The sequence below is a fragment of the Trichomycterus rosablanca genome, chromosome 7, assembly GCF_030014385.1.
Source record: "Trichomycterus rosablanca isolate fTriRos1 chromosome 7, fTriRos1.hap1, whole genome shotgun sequence".
Taxonomy (NCBI): domain Eukaryota; kingdom Metazoa; phylum Chordata; class Actinopteri; order Siluriformes; family Trichomycteridae; genus Trichomycterus; species Trichomycterus rosablanca.
Window position 1 is genome coordinate 39,297,268 of NC_085994.1, and position 12,849 is coordinate 39,310,116.

The following is a 12,849-nucleotide window of genomic DNA, read 5'->3' on the forward strand; positions in this document are numbered from 1 at the left end:
TGTGAGTGTTAGAGGTCTCTGAGATACAGCGAGATATTTTTACCGCTTACCATCTTTACTTACATCACACAGCCATGTGGGACTAATGGAGGAGAGAAGATTCTCCTCCGAACTTCAGCTGTGTGTGTGTGTGTGTGTTGTAATGAATTTTAAATTACATAATGTGAGATTAAAGGCAACTCATGGCTGTTTTCCAAGCTACAGTGTGGAGCAGAGGGTCTCAACATTTTTTGGCTAATTACTATATATCAAGGGCTCAACTTTTTGTAGCCACACTGCAACCATACTCCCAGCTCCACCACAACCCTACTCCCAGCTCCACCACAAGCTCCACCCAGCTCCACCACCACAACCCTACTTCCAGCTCCACCACAACCCTATTCCCCTTCCATACCCTTCTACAACCCTACTCTCATCCTTCTTCAACCCTACCCCCACAGCTCCCAGCTCCACCATAACCCTACTCCCTACTCCCATCCTCTCCACAACCCTACTCCCCTTTCATACCCTTCTACAACCCTACTCCCATCCTCTCCACAAACATACTCCCTACTCCCATCCCTTCTACAACCCTACTCCCTACCTCCAACTTCTCCACATCCCTACTCCCATCCCCTCCACAACCATACTCTCACCTGTCTACAACTCTACTCCCATCCCCTCCACAACCCTACTCCCATTTCTCCACAACCCTACTCCCATTTCTCCACAACCCTATTCCCTACTTCCTACCATTCCACAATCCTATCCCCTACTCCCATCCCCTCTACAACCCAACTTCCAACCTCTCTACAATCATACTCCCTACTCCCATCCTCTCCACAACCCTATTCCTTACCTCCATCCCCTAAACAACCCTACTCCCCTTTCCCACCCTTGTAAAACCCTACTCTCACCCTTTTACAACCTTACTCCCATCCTCTCCACAACCATACTCCCTACTCCCAAAGCCTACTCTTTACTCCCAACCCCTTTCATAACCTACTCCCAAACTATTAATTAAAAGAATAGCAACCAGCCTCAGTTTTGATCAATTTAAATAATTCATTATTAAAAACGTTGTTTAAGTGAACTCTATGTCCATGGTGATGTAAATCTTGTGTGACTGTGGATAGGGTCACCTGTCACCTGCTTTAATGAAGTAGCCTGAAAGTAGTTGTGCAGTTTTGTGTAGCATGAGATAACGGTTTAAATAACCGTGCTGCTGCTGATCACTAGACATGAAGAAGATGTGCATTGTTTATGCGTGAAACAGGATTAAAATTGTTAAAAGTCTGAGGTTGTGTTTTATTCAGATTATATATTAAATGACCCATAAACCTTTAATTATAAATGACATAAATTTAGTGTAAATAGAGTCAGGACAGTCGCACAACCTGAGATTTTTTAAAATTCCAGAATTTGTTCTATTTTGATGTATTGATCATTTATTTGAATTAAATTTTACAGTATTTGATAATAGGACCATAACAAAAGCACATCATGAGACTGACTTGTGATTCTGCTGCGCCATTTCTTCTCTCGTTAACCTCCCCTCCTCCCCCTCCTCACCGAACATTAGATTACATCCTCTCTAATCCCCCAGTATGGTGTCTGATTGTCCCTCGGTACAGAGACGTCGGTCCCCCTGAGATCTGTAAGTGCACGGTCAGAGGTCAGGCAGATGAATAATTCAGGAGTGAGTGATGCAGAAGCACCGAGATCACAGTTCAGATCAATAATCACGTGCTTTCATCACCAGGCCTCTAGTTCTCATCATCTCTCATACATCCTACGTATCAGCTAGCTGCCAAGCTGTCCATGCCCGGGTGATGGCAGCAATCCATGCCAGGGTGACGCCAGTAAATAAACATTACTGAATCCAGACTCGTTTGTTTTTGTTTTTCAGGGCTGAGCTGTGTTGAAGACTCCTGTTCATCACAGACATGAACCTTCTGACTGACTGAGGTAGGGCCACACCCACTCATCTCTCACTTCAGAACAATCAGGAATGAACTTCTGGTGCCACGGGTACAGAAACTCCAGCATGTTGTTGTTTTACCTTTAGAATCTGGACGTGTCAGTCCTTTGTTTCTTTAGACGTCAGCCCATCTGACCAGCGTTTAAACCAATTACACTAATGGATGCTGCTGGTTTTAGACTGTGTGTGTGTGTCCAGTAGCTTAGACTGAGGAAACATCTGGAGCACACAGGGAGGATTCTCATGCTAAAACACCCGTGCGTTTTCTGCCTCCCTGATTATTATTTATATTTTACAGATACTCCTCAATTTAGCGTAACGTTCCCGCTTGATTGTACCTTCAAAAGCCTTTTCTTTACACAGTTGGTTTTTAGTGGAGCACAAAAGCCAGATCTTTCCAGTCAGGCTTTTGTGAGTGAGTGCAGCAGAATAATCCCACACAGAAATGTTATTCTGGAGCTCCTGGACCTCAGCGCTCGTACACACAGGACTGGAGTTAATGCAGCGTACTGTAATAAAGGTTATTTACGGAATATCTGGACTTGGTTTCACTCTTGACGCACGTTCTGCTGTGCATGTGTCGGCTTTGATCGGACATGCTTGTCTCTGTCTGTCTCATTTCAGTGTGACCTCAGCAGAGGAACCTTTCTGTTACCCCGGATGATGATGCAAAAGGTAAACAACAAAATCATTCAGTAGAAACATCTGTCCAGCTACGCAGCGATGCTTATGTTCAGGATCAAATAAATAATGAAGTAGCTAAAAGTATTTGGACACCTGACCATGTGCATGTCAGACGCATTAAAAAACCCAAATAATATTAAAATACAGTGACTAAAAGTAGCTGAAAGTATTTGGACACCTGACCACAAGCTTGTTGGACATCCTATTTAAAAAAAACAGTATTAAAACAGAGTGACCTTTATGTGATCTTTTAGCTAGCACAGCAGCCACTCTTTTGAAAAGGCCTCTAACAAGACTTCAAAGTATGCCTATGGCAATTTGTGGGACATAGTGGCCAATCTATTTTAATACCAGATTAATATCAGTTTGTGAAGTGGGATGTCCAGCACGCTCATGGTCAGGTGAGTGCTCTCCACAGATCTTCCACTAGATCTTTACTAAATGTTAATGTTGTGGCCTAGTGGTTAAGGTACTGGACTAGTAAGCCAAAGGTTGCTGGTTCAAACCTCACCACTTTCAGGCTGACACTGTTGGGCCCCTGAGCAAGGCTCTTAACCCTCAATTGCTTAGACAATAGACTGTCACAGTACTGTAAGTCGCTTTGGATAAAGGTGTCTGCTAAATGCCGAAAATGTAATGTATATATCAATCTTATGTACTGTGGATGGTTGAATTATAATCCTTGTCGAGACCACAAGGTAGAAATAATAGTCTTAATGATCAGCTGGTTTGGTTCTTCATGATGGTCCGACACTTTATTAAAGCACTTGTTGTTTTTTCTTTTAATTTGTCATCTGTGTGTTTGTGTGTGTTTTCAAGCAGCAGCCAGTCCGTACCCATCCTGGAAGTGTGTGTTCCTTGCGAGGGGGAACCATGCCTGGAGCACCAGCAGTTACTATAGTGGTAAGTCATTAGTTTTTCATAACGTATATTACTGTTGTAGTATTGTAACGAGCTCACCTGCTGTGGCTTAGTTACAGAATCCTACAGGCACGGAGGCACAGGTTATTCACGTGTTGGTTTTACTTAATCATCAGTCACCTGTTATCACCTCGTTCAGTGTTAATTTCCTCCAGGTGAAGGTGTTTCTGTTTATTCTGGTTTCCTAGGTACAGATTTACCGGCTCCTCTGTTGGTGACCTGCTTCCTTTACAAACTGTGATGCAGATCTTAATACGGTCTGCTTTTCCCCTCGGTGCAGATGCCGCCCCTTTTTTTTTTTACCTGGGAAAACAGCCAGTTGGTGGGGTTGGGTGCCGCTCGTGCAGTACAGTCACTGGCTTATTCTGGGTGTCCTTTCCTCTTTTTTTGAGAACTGGCTTGTCACAGATGACCAGAGCAGCCGGTTCTGAGTTCTCAGTTCTGCTCTTTCCCTCTTCTGTCCACTTTCTTTGTTGCGGCTGTGGAAGTTTTTGTGTCTTTCATTTATTACTTTATTTCCGTTATTTTGGCAACTGCTGTTATTTTCCCTGCACACTTTTTATTTGTGTTTTCTAGCCATGGTATTGCTCTACCTTGGTTAAGCATCCTGCATATTGCAGGTATGGGGCTTCCCCGCCCGCCCCAGCTTGCCCCACCCGCCACGTTACACGTTTTCATTGGTTTATTACACTTTTGTCTCCCTTCAGGCTAAGATGGATAATCAGGTGATCGGCTATAAGGACTTGGCCGCTATACCTAAGGACAAGGCCATACTGGAGGTGGAGCGTCCAGACCTGATGATGTACGAGCCACATTTCAACTACAGTCTACTGGAACACTCGGAGGTATCAAGCACACACACACACACACACACACAAATGAATATTGTGTATATTACAATACACTGAAACTTAAAATGTGCTCTAAAATATTTTTAATTTGTCTAAAATGAGAAAGAAGTACCACTTTTGTTTTGGTTATATATATAGAAAAATGTCCAGGTTAAACAAGTTTTAGAGAATGAAAGGCTTGGTTCCAGGGTACCAGACCCACCACGGCCTTGACCAGCATAGAGTGGTGGTGAAAATGAAATGTTTTTCCTCACATTGGTGCAGTGGGTTGCGGTGTCACCCCACAGCAAAAAAAGCCTGTGTGTAGTTTGCATGTTCTCCCTGTGTCTGCGTGCATGTCCTCCGGGTGTTCTATTTTCCTCCCACAAGTCCAAAGACATGCAGTGTGTGTGTGTGTGTGCCCTGTTATGGATTGGTGACCTGTCTGTGGTGTGTCCAATGAATCAGACCCACAGCAACCCTGACCAGGACAAAGTGATGATAAAACAGACAGTGAATGAATGTACGAATGTTTCTGACCCGCCTGATATAAGCTGTCGGTCTGGCTGGCGAGTCTTTTCTGTTATACTGATGGTCTGCCAGACGGCCTGGTCACACACACACACACACACACACACACACACTTCGATAGCGAGATTGGCAATCACAGTGTGATTTGTTGTGTTGTTTTGCTAGAATGAAAATGAAACATTTCCGCCTCATTAAATCTGCAAATCTGTGTGGAAATGTCTGGATCTCTCACTGCCTAACAAACTCTCTCTCTCTCTCTCTCTCTCTCTCTCTCTCTCTCTCTCTCTCTCTCTCTCTCTCTCTCTCGCTCTCTCTCTCTCTCTCAGAGGTCTCTCTCACCCCACTCTCTCTCACCTCCTCTCTCTCCTGAGGTAAGAATAAACTACACATTAACACAGCTGTTTGTGTGTGTGTGTTGTGTCTCAGGATAACATGTCGCCTGTTCCGGCATGTTTGTGAGTTTGGTGTCCAGATACTTTTGGTACAGTGTATTCTAGATGGCTGAAAGAGTGGAAGGCGTGCTCGGGGGAAATCAGCAGTGGTCACTTTACCACAACAAGGTGTAATTTAAGTGCAGAACCGTTGCCAGATCCATGAATTTTTAAGCTGAAATAAATGACCCTGTAAAAGTTGGTGCGGGTTCATTTTTTTGCTCTGAGATTTTGATTTGTATTAATAAACACTCATTATTTTTTGCCTAATGAACTCTCCACAAATTCTACGGAGCTCTGTTTGATTTTGTACAATATGCTCAGTATAGCCACAAATATGTGGACACCCCTTGTAATTTCTGCTACAGCCTAATAGTTGCTAATGTGTAAGTGTGTAATAAAGTGATATCATGTAAATCAGTGGTCCCCAACCACCGGGCCAGACCGGTCCGTGGGCTATTTATTACCGGGCCGCACAGAAAGAATGAATAATTGGAGATTGCTAGAGAAGAAAAGCAGTTTTCACTGCTTCTATTTCGGGTGTTATTGTCTTATTGTCACCCCTAGGTGGGAAAACAGCTCATTTTACATCGTTTGTGAGCAACATTATTAAATAATAATAAATCCTCCCTTCCCTGCCGGTCTGTGAAAGTATATATTATATGAAACCGGCCCGTGGTGCAAAAAAGGTATCATTCTCTTTCAGTATGATTAATAGACTCAATTTGCAAGCTGAAGCCTAGTGCTTAAGGTACTGGACTAGTAATCGAAAGGTCTCTGGTCTAAGCCACACCACTGCCAGGTTGCTGCTGTTGGGCCTTGAGAAAATCCCTTATCACTCAATTGCTCAGACTGTAACTGTAATGTAAGTCACTTTGGATAAAGGCGTCTGATAAATGCCAAAAATGTAAATGTAAATGATTGTGTCCCTGAGCACAAAGGAGCTCCATTTGCTCTACACAGAGCCCTGATGAACACTCAACCCAACTCAACACTTTTGGGACGAATTACATTTGATTGCGACCGAATCAGTGCTTGATCTGAACTGATTCTGTTGATTGAATGGTCACAGATTCCCACAGACACACTCTAAAGTCCTGTAGAAAAGCTTTCCAAAAGATTGTGTAATAAAGGAAAGAGAGAGCACTTCAGTATAAATGCACATGGGTTTGGAATGAGATGTCCTACAAGCAAGACTTAAGTAGTATGAGGCAGCAGGTGCTGTTCATGTGATAAGTTACGGCTTCATCGGTTTCATTTTTGTCACATTATGTCATGTGTGTGTTTAGAGCTCGGTCGTGTCGAAGGAATGGAGGGAGAGTTTGGAGCCCAAGTCTTCAGGCAGCTCCTCTCCAGCGTCCACTCTGCTGGCTGTGAGCAGGACGAGCAGTGTGAGCAAAAGCTCGTCCCATCAGCAGCACTTCCACCGACCAGGTCAGAACATGGTGTTCATGCATGTGCTCCTATTCAGATCTTATAACATATACACTATATGGGTAAAAGTATGTGGACACCCCTCTGAAATCATATCAAACCAGTGATATAAAAGTGACCACATGCTTTTAACTTTGTGGCAGTATTTTGGGGAAGGCCATATCAGTTCCAGCATGACTGTGACCTTGAGGTTCATGTAGTGAGGTTCAAAAAGGCACGGTATCATGAGGATGGTGTAGAGTCCTCTCCTAAGCCCAACACTCGCTAGCCCACAAGGTCTTCTTGTTTTACATCACTACCTGAGAAATGATCTTTCGGCTGAATAGACACAAATTCCCACAGACATATTCCATAGACATAGTTTTGGCTGTACTGCAAAGCCAACTTTATTTAACTGCCAATGGTTTTGAAATGGGATGTCAGACACGCTCGTGGACAGGTGTCCACATACTTTTAGCCACATAGTGTAGTTAGGTTCACACAATGTATAGATGATGCTCATTGTTTTTCTTTTCTCGATGGCGGTTTGAAATCTGTTATTGCGGCGAGTTAAAACGTTTTTGTTTAAATACATTTTCGTTTCAGATATCGGCACCAACATTTACAAGAAGCCGCCGATCTATAAACAAGGTGAGAGGTTCCCACAGTCTCTTTACTTTCCTACAGTATGCTGCATTATATTATATAGTATATTTATGTGTGTGTGTGTGTGTGTGTGTGTGCGTGTGCAGACCTGTCGGCTCATATTCCTCAGTCTAAGCACATTGAGGACCTGATTATTGAATCGTCCCGTTTTCCGGCTGCTCAGGCGCCCGACCCCACACAGCCATCGAAAATCGAGACGGAGTCCTGGCCCTGCCCCCCCTCCCTCGCTGTTTTGGGTAACACTCACTCACTCACTCACTTATTCACCCAGTCACTTCAATTTCAGTTCATTCTCAGCGCTTTAGTTTTTTTAATAGACTCACTCACCCACTCACTCATTCACTCTCTCTCACTCTGGGACAGAGACGGAGTGGAAGATGAAGGCTGTTTCTCAGAAGGAAGTAGTTGAGGAGGAGGAGGAGGAGGAGGAGGATGGGTATGATGAAAGTGATCGTCTGTGGAGACTCAGACAGATGCAGAAACAGGAACTCAACAAGGTAACCAATCACAGGACACGAGAAGCTAACAAGGTCGGAATAGACTAGAAGGAGTGAAGATGATTGAGTTTCTGATGTTTATAGGTAAATATGTAGTTAATGGGGGTGTGGTTTGGGACACATCCCTGCCGGACTGATGATGTGATTATGTGTGAGTATATAGTTAACAGGGTGTGTGGTTTGGGACACGCCCCTGCTGGACTTATGTGTGAGTATATAGTGAACAGGGTGTGTGGTTTGGGACACGCCCCTGCTGGACTTATGTGTGAGTATATAGTGAACAGGGTGTGTGGTTTGGGACACGCCCCTGCTGGACTTATGTGTGAGTATATAGTGAACAGGGTGTGTGGTTTGGGACACGCCCCTGCTGGACTTATGTGTGAGTATATAGTGAACAGGGTGTGTGGTTTGGGACACGCCCCTGCTGGACTTATGTGTGAGTATACAGTGTATCACAAAAGTGAGTACACCCCTCACATTTCTGCAAATATTTCATTATATCTTTTCATGGGACAACACTATAGAAATAAAACTTGGATATAACTTAGAGTAGTCAGTGTCCAGCTTGTATAACAGTGTAGATTTACTGTCTTCTGAAAATAACTCAACACACAGCCATTAATGTCTAAATGGCTGGCAACATAAGTGAGTACACCCCACAGTGAACATGTCCAAATTGTGCCCAAAGTGTCAATATTTTGTGTGACCACCATTATTATCCAGCACTGCCTTAACCCTCCTGGGCATGGAATTCACCAGAGCTGCACAGGTTGCTACTGGAATCCTCTTCCACTCCTCCATGATGACATCACGGAGCTGGTGGATGTTAGACACCTTGAACTCCTCCACCTTCCACTTGAGGATGCGCCACAGGTGCTCAATTGGGTTTAGTCCATCACCTTTACCTTCAGCTTCCTCAGCAAGGCAGTTGTCATCTTGGAGGTTGTGTTTGGGGTCGTTATCCTGTTGGAAAACTGCCATGAGGCCCAGTTTTCGAAGGGAGGGGATCATGCTCTGTTTCAGAATGTCACAGTACATGTTGAAATTCATGTTTCCCTCAATGAACTGCAGCTCCCCAGTGCCAGCAACACTCATGCAGCCCAAGACCATGATGCTACCACCACCATGCTTGACTGTAGGCAAGAAACAGTTGTCTTGGTACTTCTCACCAGGGCGCCGCCACACATGCTGGACACCATCTGAGCCAAACAAGTTTATCTTGGTCTCGTCAGACCACAGGGCATTCCAGTAATCCATGTTCTTGGACTGCTTGTTTTCAGCAAACTGTTTGCTGGCTTTCTTGTGCGTCAGCTTCCTTCTGGGATGACGACCATGCAGACCGAGTTGATGCAGTGTGCGGCGTATGGTCTGAGCACTGACAGGCTGACCTCCCACGTCTTCAACCTCTGCAGCAATGCTGGCAGCACTCATGTGTCTATTTTTTAAAGCCAACCTCTGGATATGATGCCGAACACGTGGACTCAACTTCTTTGGTCGACCCTGGCGAAGCCTGTTCCGAGTGGAACCTGTCCTGGAAAACCGCTGTATGACCTTGGCCACCATGCTGTAGCTCAGTTTCAGGGTGTTAGCAATCTTCTTATAGCCCAGGCCATCTTTGTGGAGAGCAACAATTCTATTTCTCACATCCTCAGAGAGTTCTTTGCCATGAGGTGCCATGTTGAATATCCAGTGGCCAGTATGAGAGAATTGTACCCAAAACACCAAATTTAACAGCCCTGCTCCCCATTTACACCTGGGACCTTGACACATGACACCAGGGAGGGACAACGACACATTTGGGCACAATTTGGACATGTTCACTGTGGGGTGTACTCACTTATGTTGCCAGCTATTTAGACATTAATGGCTGTGTGTTGAGTTATTTTCAGAAGACAGTAAATCTACACTGCTATACAAGCTGTACACTGACTACTCTAAATTATATCCAAGTTTCATGTCTATAGTGTTGTCCCATGAAAAGATATAATGAAATATTTGCAGAAATGTGAGGGGTGTACTCACTTTTGTGATACACTGTATAGTGAACAGGGTGTGTGGTTTGGGACACGCCCCTGCTGGACTTATGTGTGAGTATATAGTGAACAGGGTGTGTGGTTTGGGACACGCCCCTGCTGGACTTATGTGTGAGTATATAGTGAACAGGGTGTGTGGTTTGGGACACGTCCCTGCCGGACTGATGATGTGATTATGTGTGAGTATATAGTGAACGTGGTAAGTGGTTTGGGACACGTCACTGCTGGACTTATGTGTGAGTATATAGTGAACAGGGTGTGTGGTTTGGGACACGCCCCTGCTGGACTTATGTGTGAGTATATAGTGAACAGGGTGTGTGGTTTGGGACACGTCCCTGCCGGACTGATGATGTGATTATGTGTGAGTATATAGTGAACGTGGTAAGTGGTTTGGGACACGTCACTGCTGGACTTATGTGTGATTACATAATAAACAGCGTGTGTGGTTTGGGACACGTCCCTGCTGGACTTATGTGTGATTACATAATAAACAGCGTGTGTGGTTTGGGACACGTCCCTGCCTGACTTATGTGTGAGTATATAGTGAACGTGGTAAGTGGTTTGGGACACGTCCCTGCCTGACTTATGTGTGAGTATATAGTGAACGGATGTGTGGTTTGGGACACGTCCCTGCTGGTGTGTGAGTGTATAGGAGGTTCAGAGGTGCTAATGGGTTCTCAGGTTTGAACTTGATATCAGACCGCAGCCTGGATTGAATTACCCACAGTCCTCTGGGGTTTCTGTCTTATCCGAGTACTAGTAAGAATGAAGGAGATGGACGCAGCGTGAGGATCTGACTCTCGGTCTCTGTTCCTCTCTGTATCAGATCCAGTCTAATCTGGGGAAGCTGATCCTGAAGGAGGAGATGGAGACGGCAGCCCCGGCGCGCAGGAAAACCCGCTCGCTGCCAGACCGCAGCCCCGCCCACCTCGGTACGTGTGTGTCTCGTTAAAGTACCTTTGGAAACCTGTTCAGGAGACACTGTATGGCCAACCTGACCATGAGCCTGTCGGACCTCCCATTTAAAAACAAATGGTGTTTAATTTGTGACCTTTGTGTGATACTTTCAGCTAGAACAACAGCCACTATTCTGAGAAGGCTTCTCACAGGACTTTAAAGTACAGTATGTCTGTGGGGATTTGTGCCAATTCGTTTAAAAGAGGATTTGTATGACTGGGCATTGATGTTGGTCAAGAATGCCTCAGTTGATTGGGACAGAGGCGTGTTTACCCCCCGTGTTCCATCAGCTTTCTAATTAATGAGACTTTTTAATAGTTTGGGAATTGAGGACACTCGGTTGATCAAATCTGAGCTGTGCTATTGACCAGATGAGTGTCTGTAGGGGGAGGGACAATAATTGAGCAAGAAACTTTCAGTAATAAGAAAATATTAGAAGTTAGTGTTTGGTATGTTCTCTTTTTGAGGTAATAACAGCATGCACTAAGGCTCTAAGGTTTAAGTGCTGTACTAGTAATCGTAAGGTGGCAGTTTTAAACCCCACCACGGCCAGGGTGCCACCGTCCTGATCAAGATCCCTACTTCTCAATTTCTTGGACTGATCCACAAGGGAGTCAGCCATGTTTTCATTTGTGAAGTTTAAAGAAGGGTGTGGAGTAAAGTGTCCGAAAGCTGACTGGCAGAAGGAAAGTAAACAAACACGTCGCTTGAATAGAGAAAAGAAAACAATCAGAACAGACAGTACATGTTTTTCTTTACACAGGACCCAAATCTCCGTCTTTCCCATCATGCAGCAGGAGCGGCCTGACCAGGGTGAGTAGAGGAGAGCACAGTGCTAATGATTCTGAGGTGACTGTCTGTACTGAGATGATGTTTGTGGGTTTTTTAGCTCCGGTCTGCAGAGTTTTCTTCCTCACACGGAGAGAAGTCGAGTCAAAGTCAGTAGCTCAGTTCTCTTCAGTTCTCTTCTGTTCTCTTCAGTTCTCTTCAGTTCTCTTCAGTTCTCTTCTGTTCTCTTCAGTTCTCTTCTGTTCTCTTCAGTTCTCTTCAGTTCTCTTCTGTTCTCTTCAGTTCTCTTCTGTTCTCTTCTGTTCTCTTCAGTTCTCTTCAGTTCTCTTCAGTTCTCTTCTGTTCTCTTCAGTTGTCGTCTGTTCTCTTCTGTTCTCTTCAGTTCTCTTCTGTTCTCTTCTGTTCTCTTCAGTTGTCGTCTGTTCTCTTCTGTTCTCTTCTGTTCTCTTCTGTTCTCTTCAGTTCTCTTCTGTTCTCTTCTGTTCTCTTCTGTTCTCTTCAGTTGTCGTCTGTTCTCTTCTGTTCTCTTCAGTTCTCTTCTGTTCTCTTCAGTTCTCTTCAGTTGTCGTCTGTTCTCTTCTGTTCTCTTCTGTTCTCTTCAGTTGTCGTCTGTTCTCTTCTGTTCTCTTCAGTTCTCTTCTGTTCTCTTCAGTTCTCTTCTGTTCTCTTCTGTTCTCTTCTGTTCTCTTCAGTTGTCGTCTGTTCTCTTCTGTTCTCTTCAGTTCTCTTCTGTTCTCTTCAGTTCTCTTCTGTTCTCTTCAGTTGTCGTCTGTTCTCTTCAGTTCTCTTCAGTTCTCTTCTGTTCTCTTCAGTTGTCGTCTGTTCTCTTCAGTTCTCTTCAGTTCTCTTCTGTTCTCTTCAGTTCTCTTCTGTTCTCTTCTGTTCTCTTCAGTTCTCTTCAGTTCTCTTCTGTTCTCTTCAGTTGTCGTCTGTTCTCTTCTGTTCTCTTCAGTTCTCTTCTGTTCTCTTCTGTTCTCTTCAGTTGTCGTCTGTTCTCTTCTGTTCTCTTCTGTTCTCTTCTGTTCTCTTCAGTTGTCGTCTGTTCTCTTCTGTTCTCTTCAGTTCTCTTCTGTTCTCTTCAGTTCTCTTCTGTTCTCTTCTGTTCTCTTCTGTTCTCTTCAGTTGTCGTCTGTTCTC

General features: G+C 44.4%; 1 protein-coding gene across 1 annotated transcript in view; it reads left to right on the top strand.

The window, feature by feature from the left end:
- LOC134318599 (dematin-like) overlaps positions 1–12,849 on the top strand; it is a 33,616-nt gene that overhangs the window by 14,485 nt on the left and 6,282 nt on the right. Inside the window, exons 2-13 of the mRNA XM_062999600.1 lie at positions 1,889–1,947; positions 2,585–2,635; positions 3,467–3,547; positions 4,273–4,410; positions 5,253–5,297; positions 6,647–6,791; positions 7,377–7,421; positions 7,523–7,672; positions 7,800–7,933; positions 10,793–10,898; positions 11,687–11,736; positions 11,813–11,861. Coding sequence (XP_062855670.1) covers positions 2,621–2,635; positions 3,467–3,547; positions 4,273–4,410; positions 5,253–5,297; positions 6,647–6,791; positions 7,377–7,421; positions 7,523–7,672; positions 7,800–7,933; positions 10,793–10,898; positions 11,687–11,736; positions 11,813–11,861 — 958 coding nt within the window. The 5' untranslated portion in view covers positions 1,889–1,947; positions 2,585–2,620. The remainder of the gene's footprint in view (positions 1–1,888; positions 1,948–2,584; positions 2,636–3,466; positions 3,548–4,272; positions 4,411–5,252; positions 5,298–6,646; positions 6,792–7,376; positions 7,422–7,522; positions 7,673–7,799; positions 7,934–10,792; positions 10,899–11,686; positions 11,737–11,812; positions 11,862–12,849) is intronic.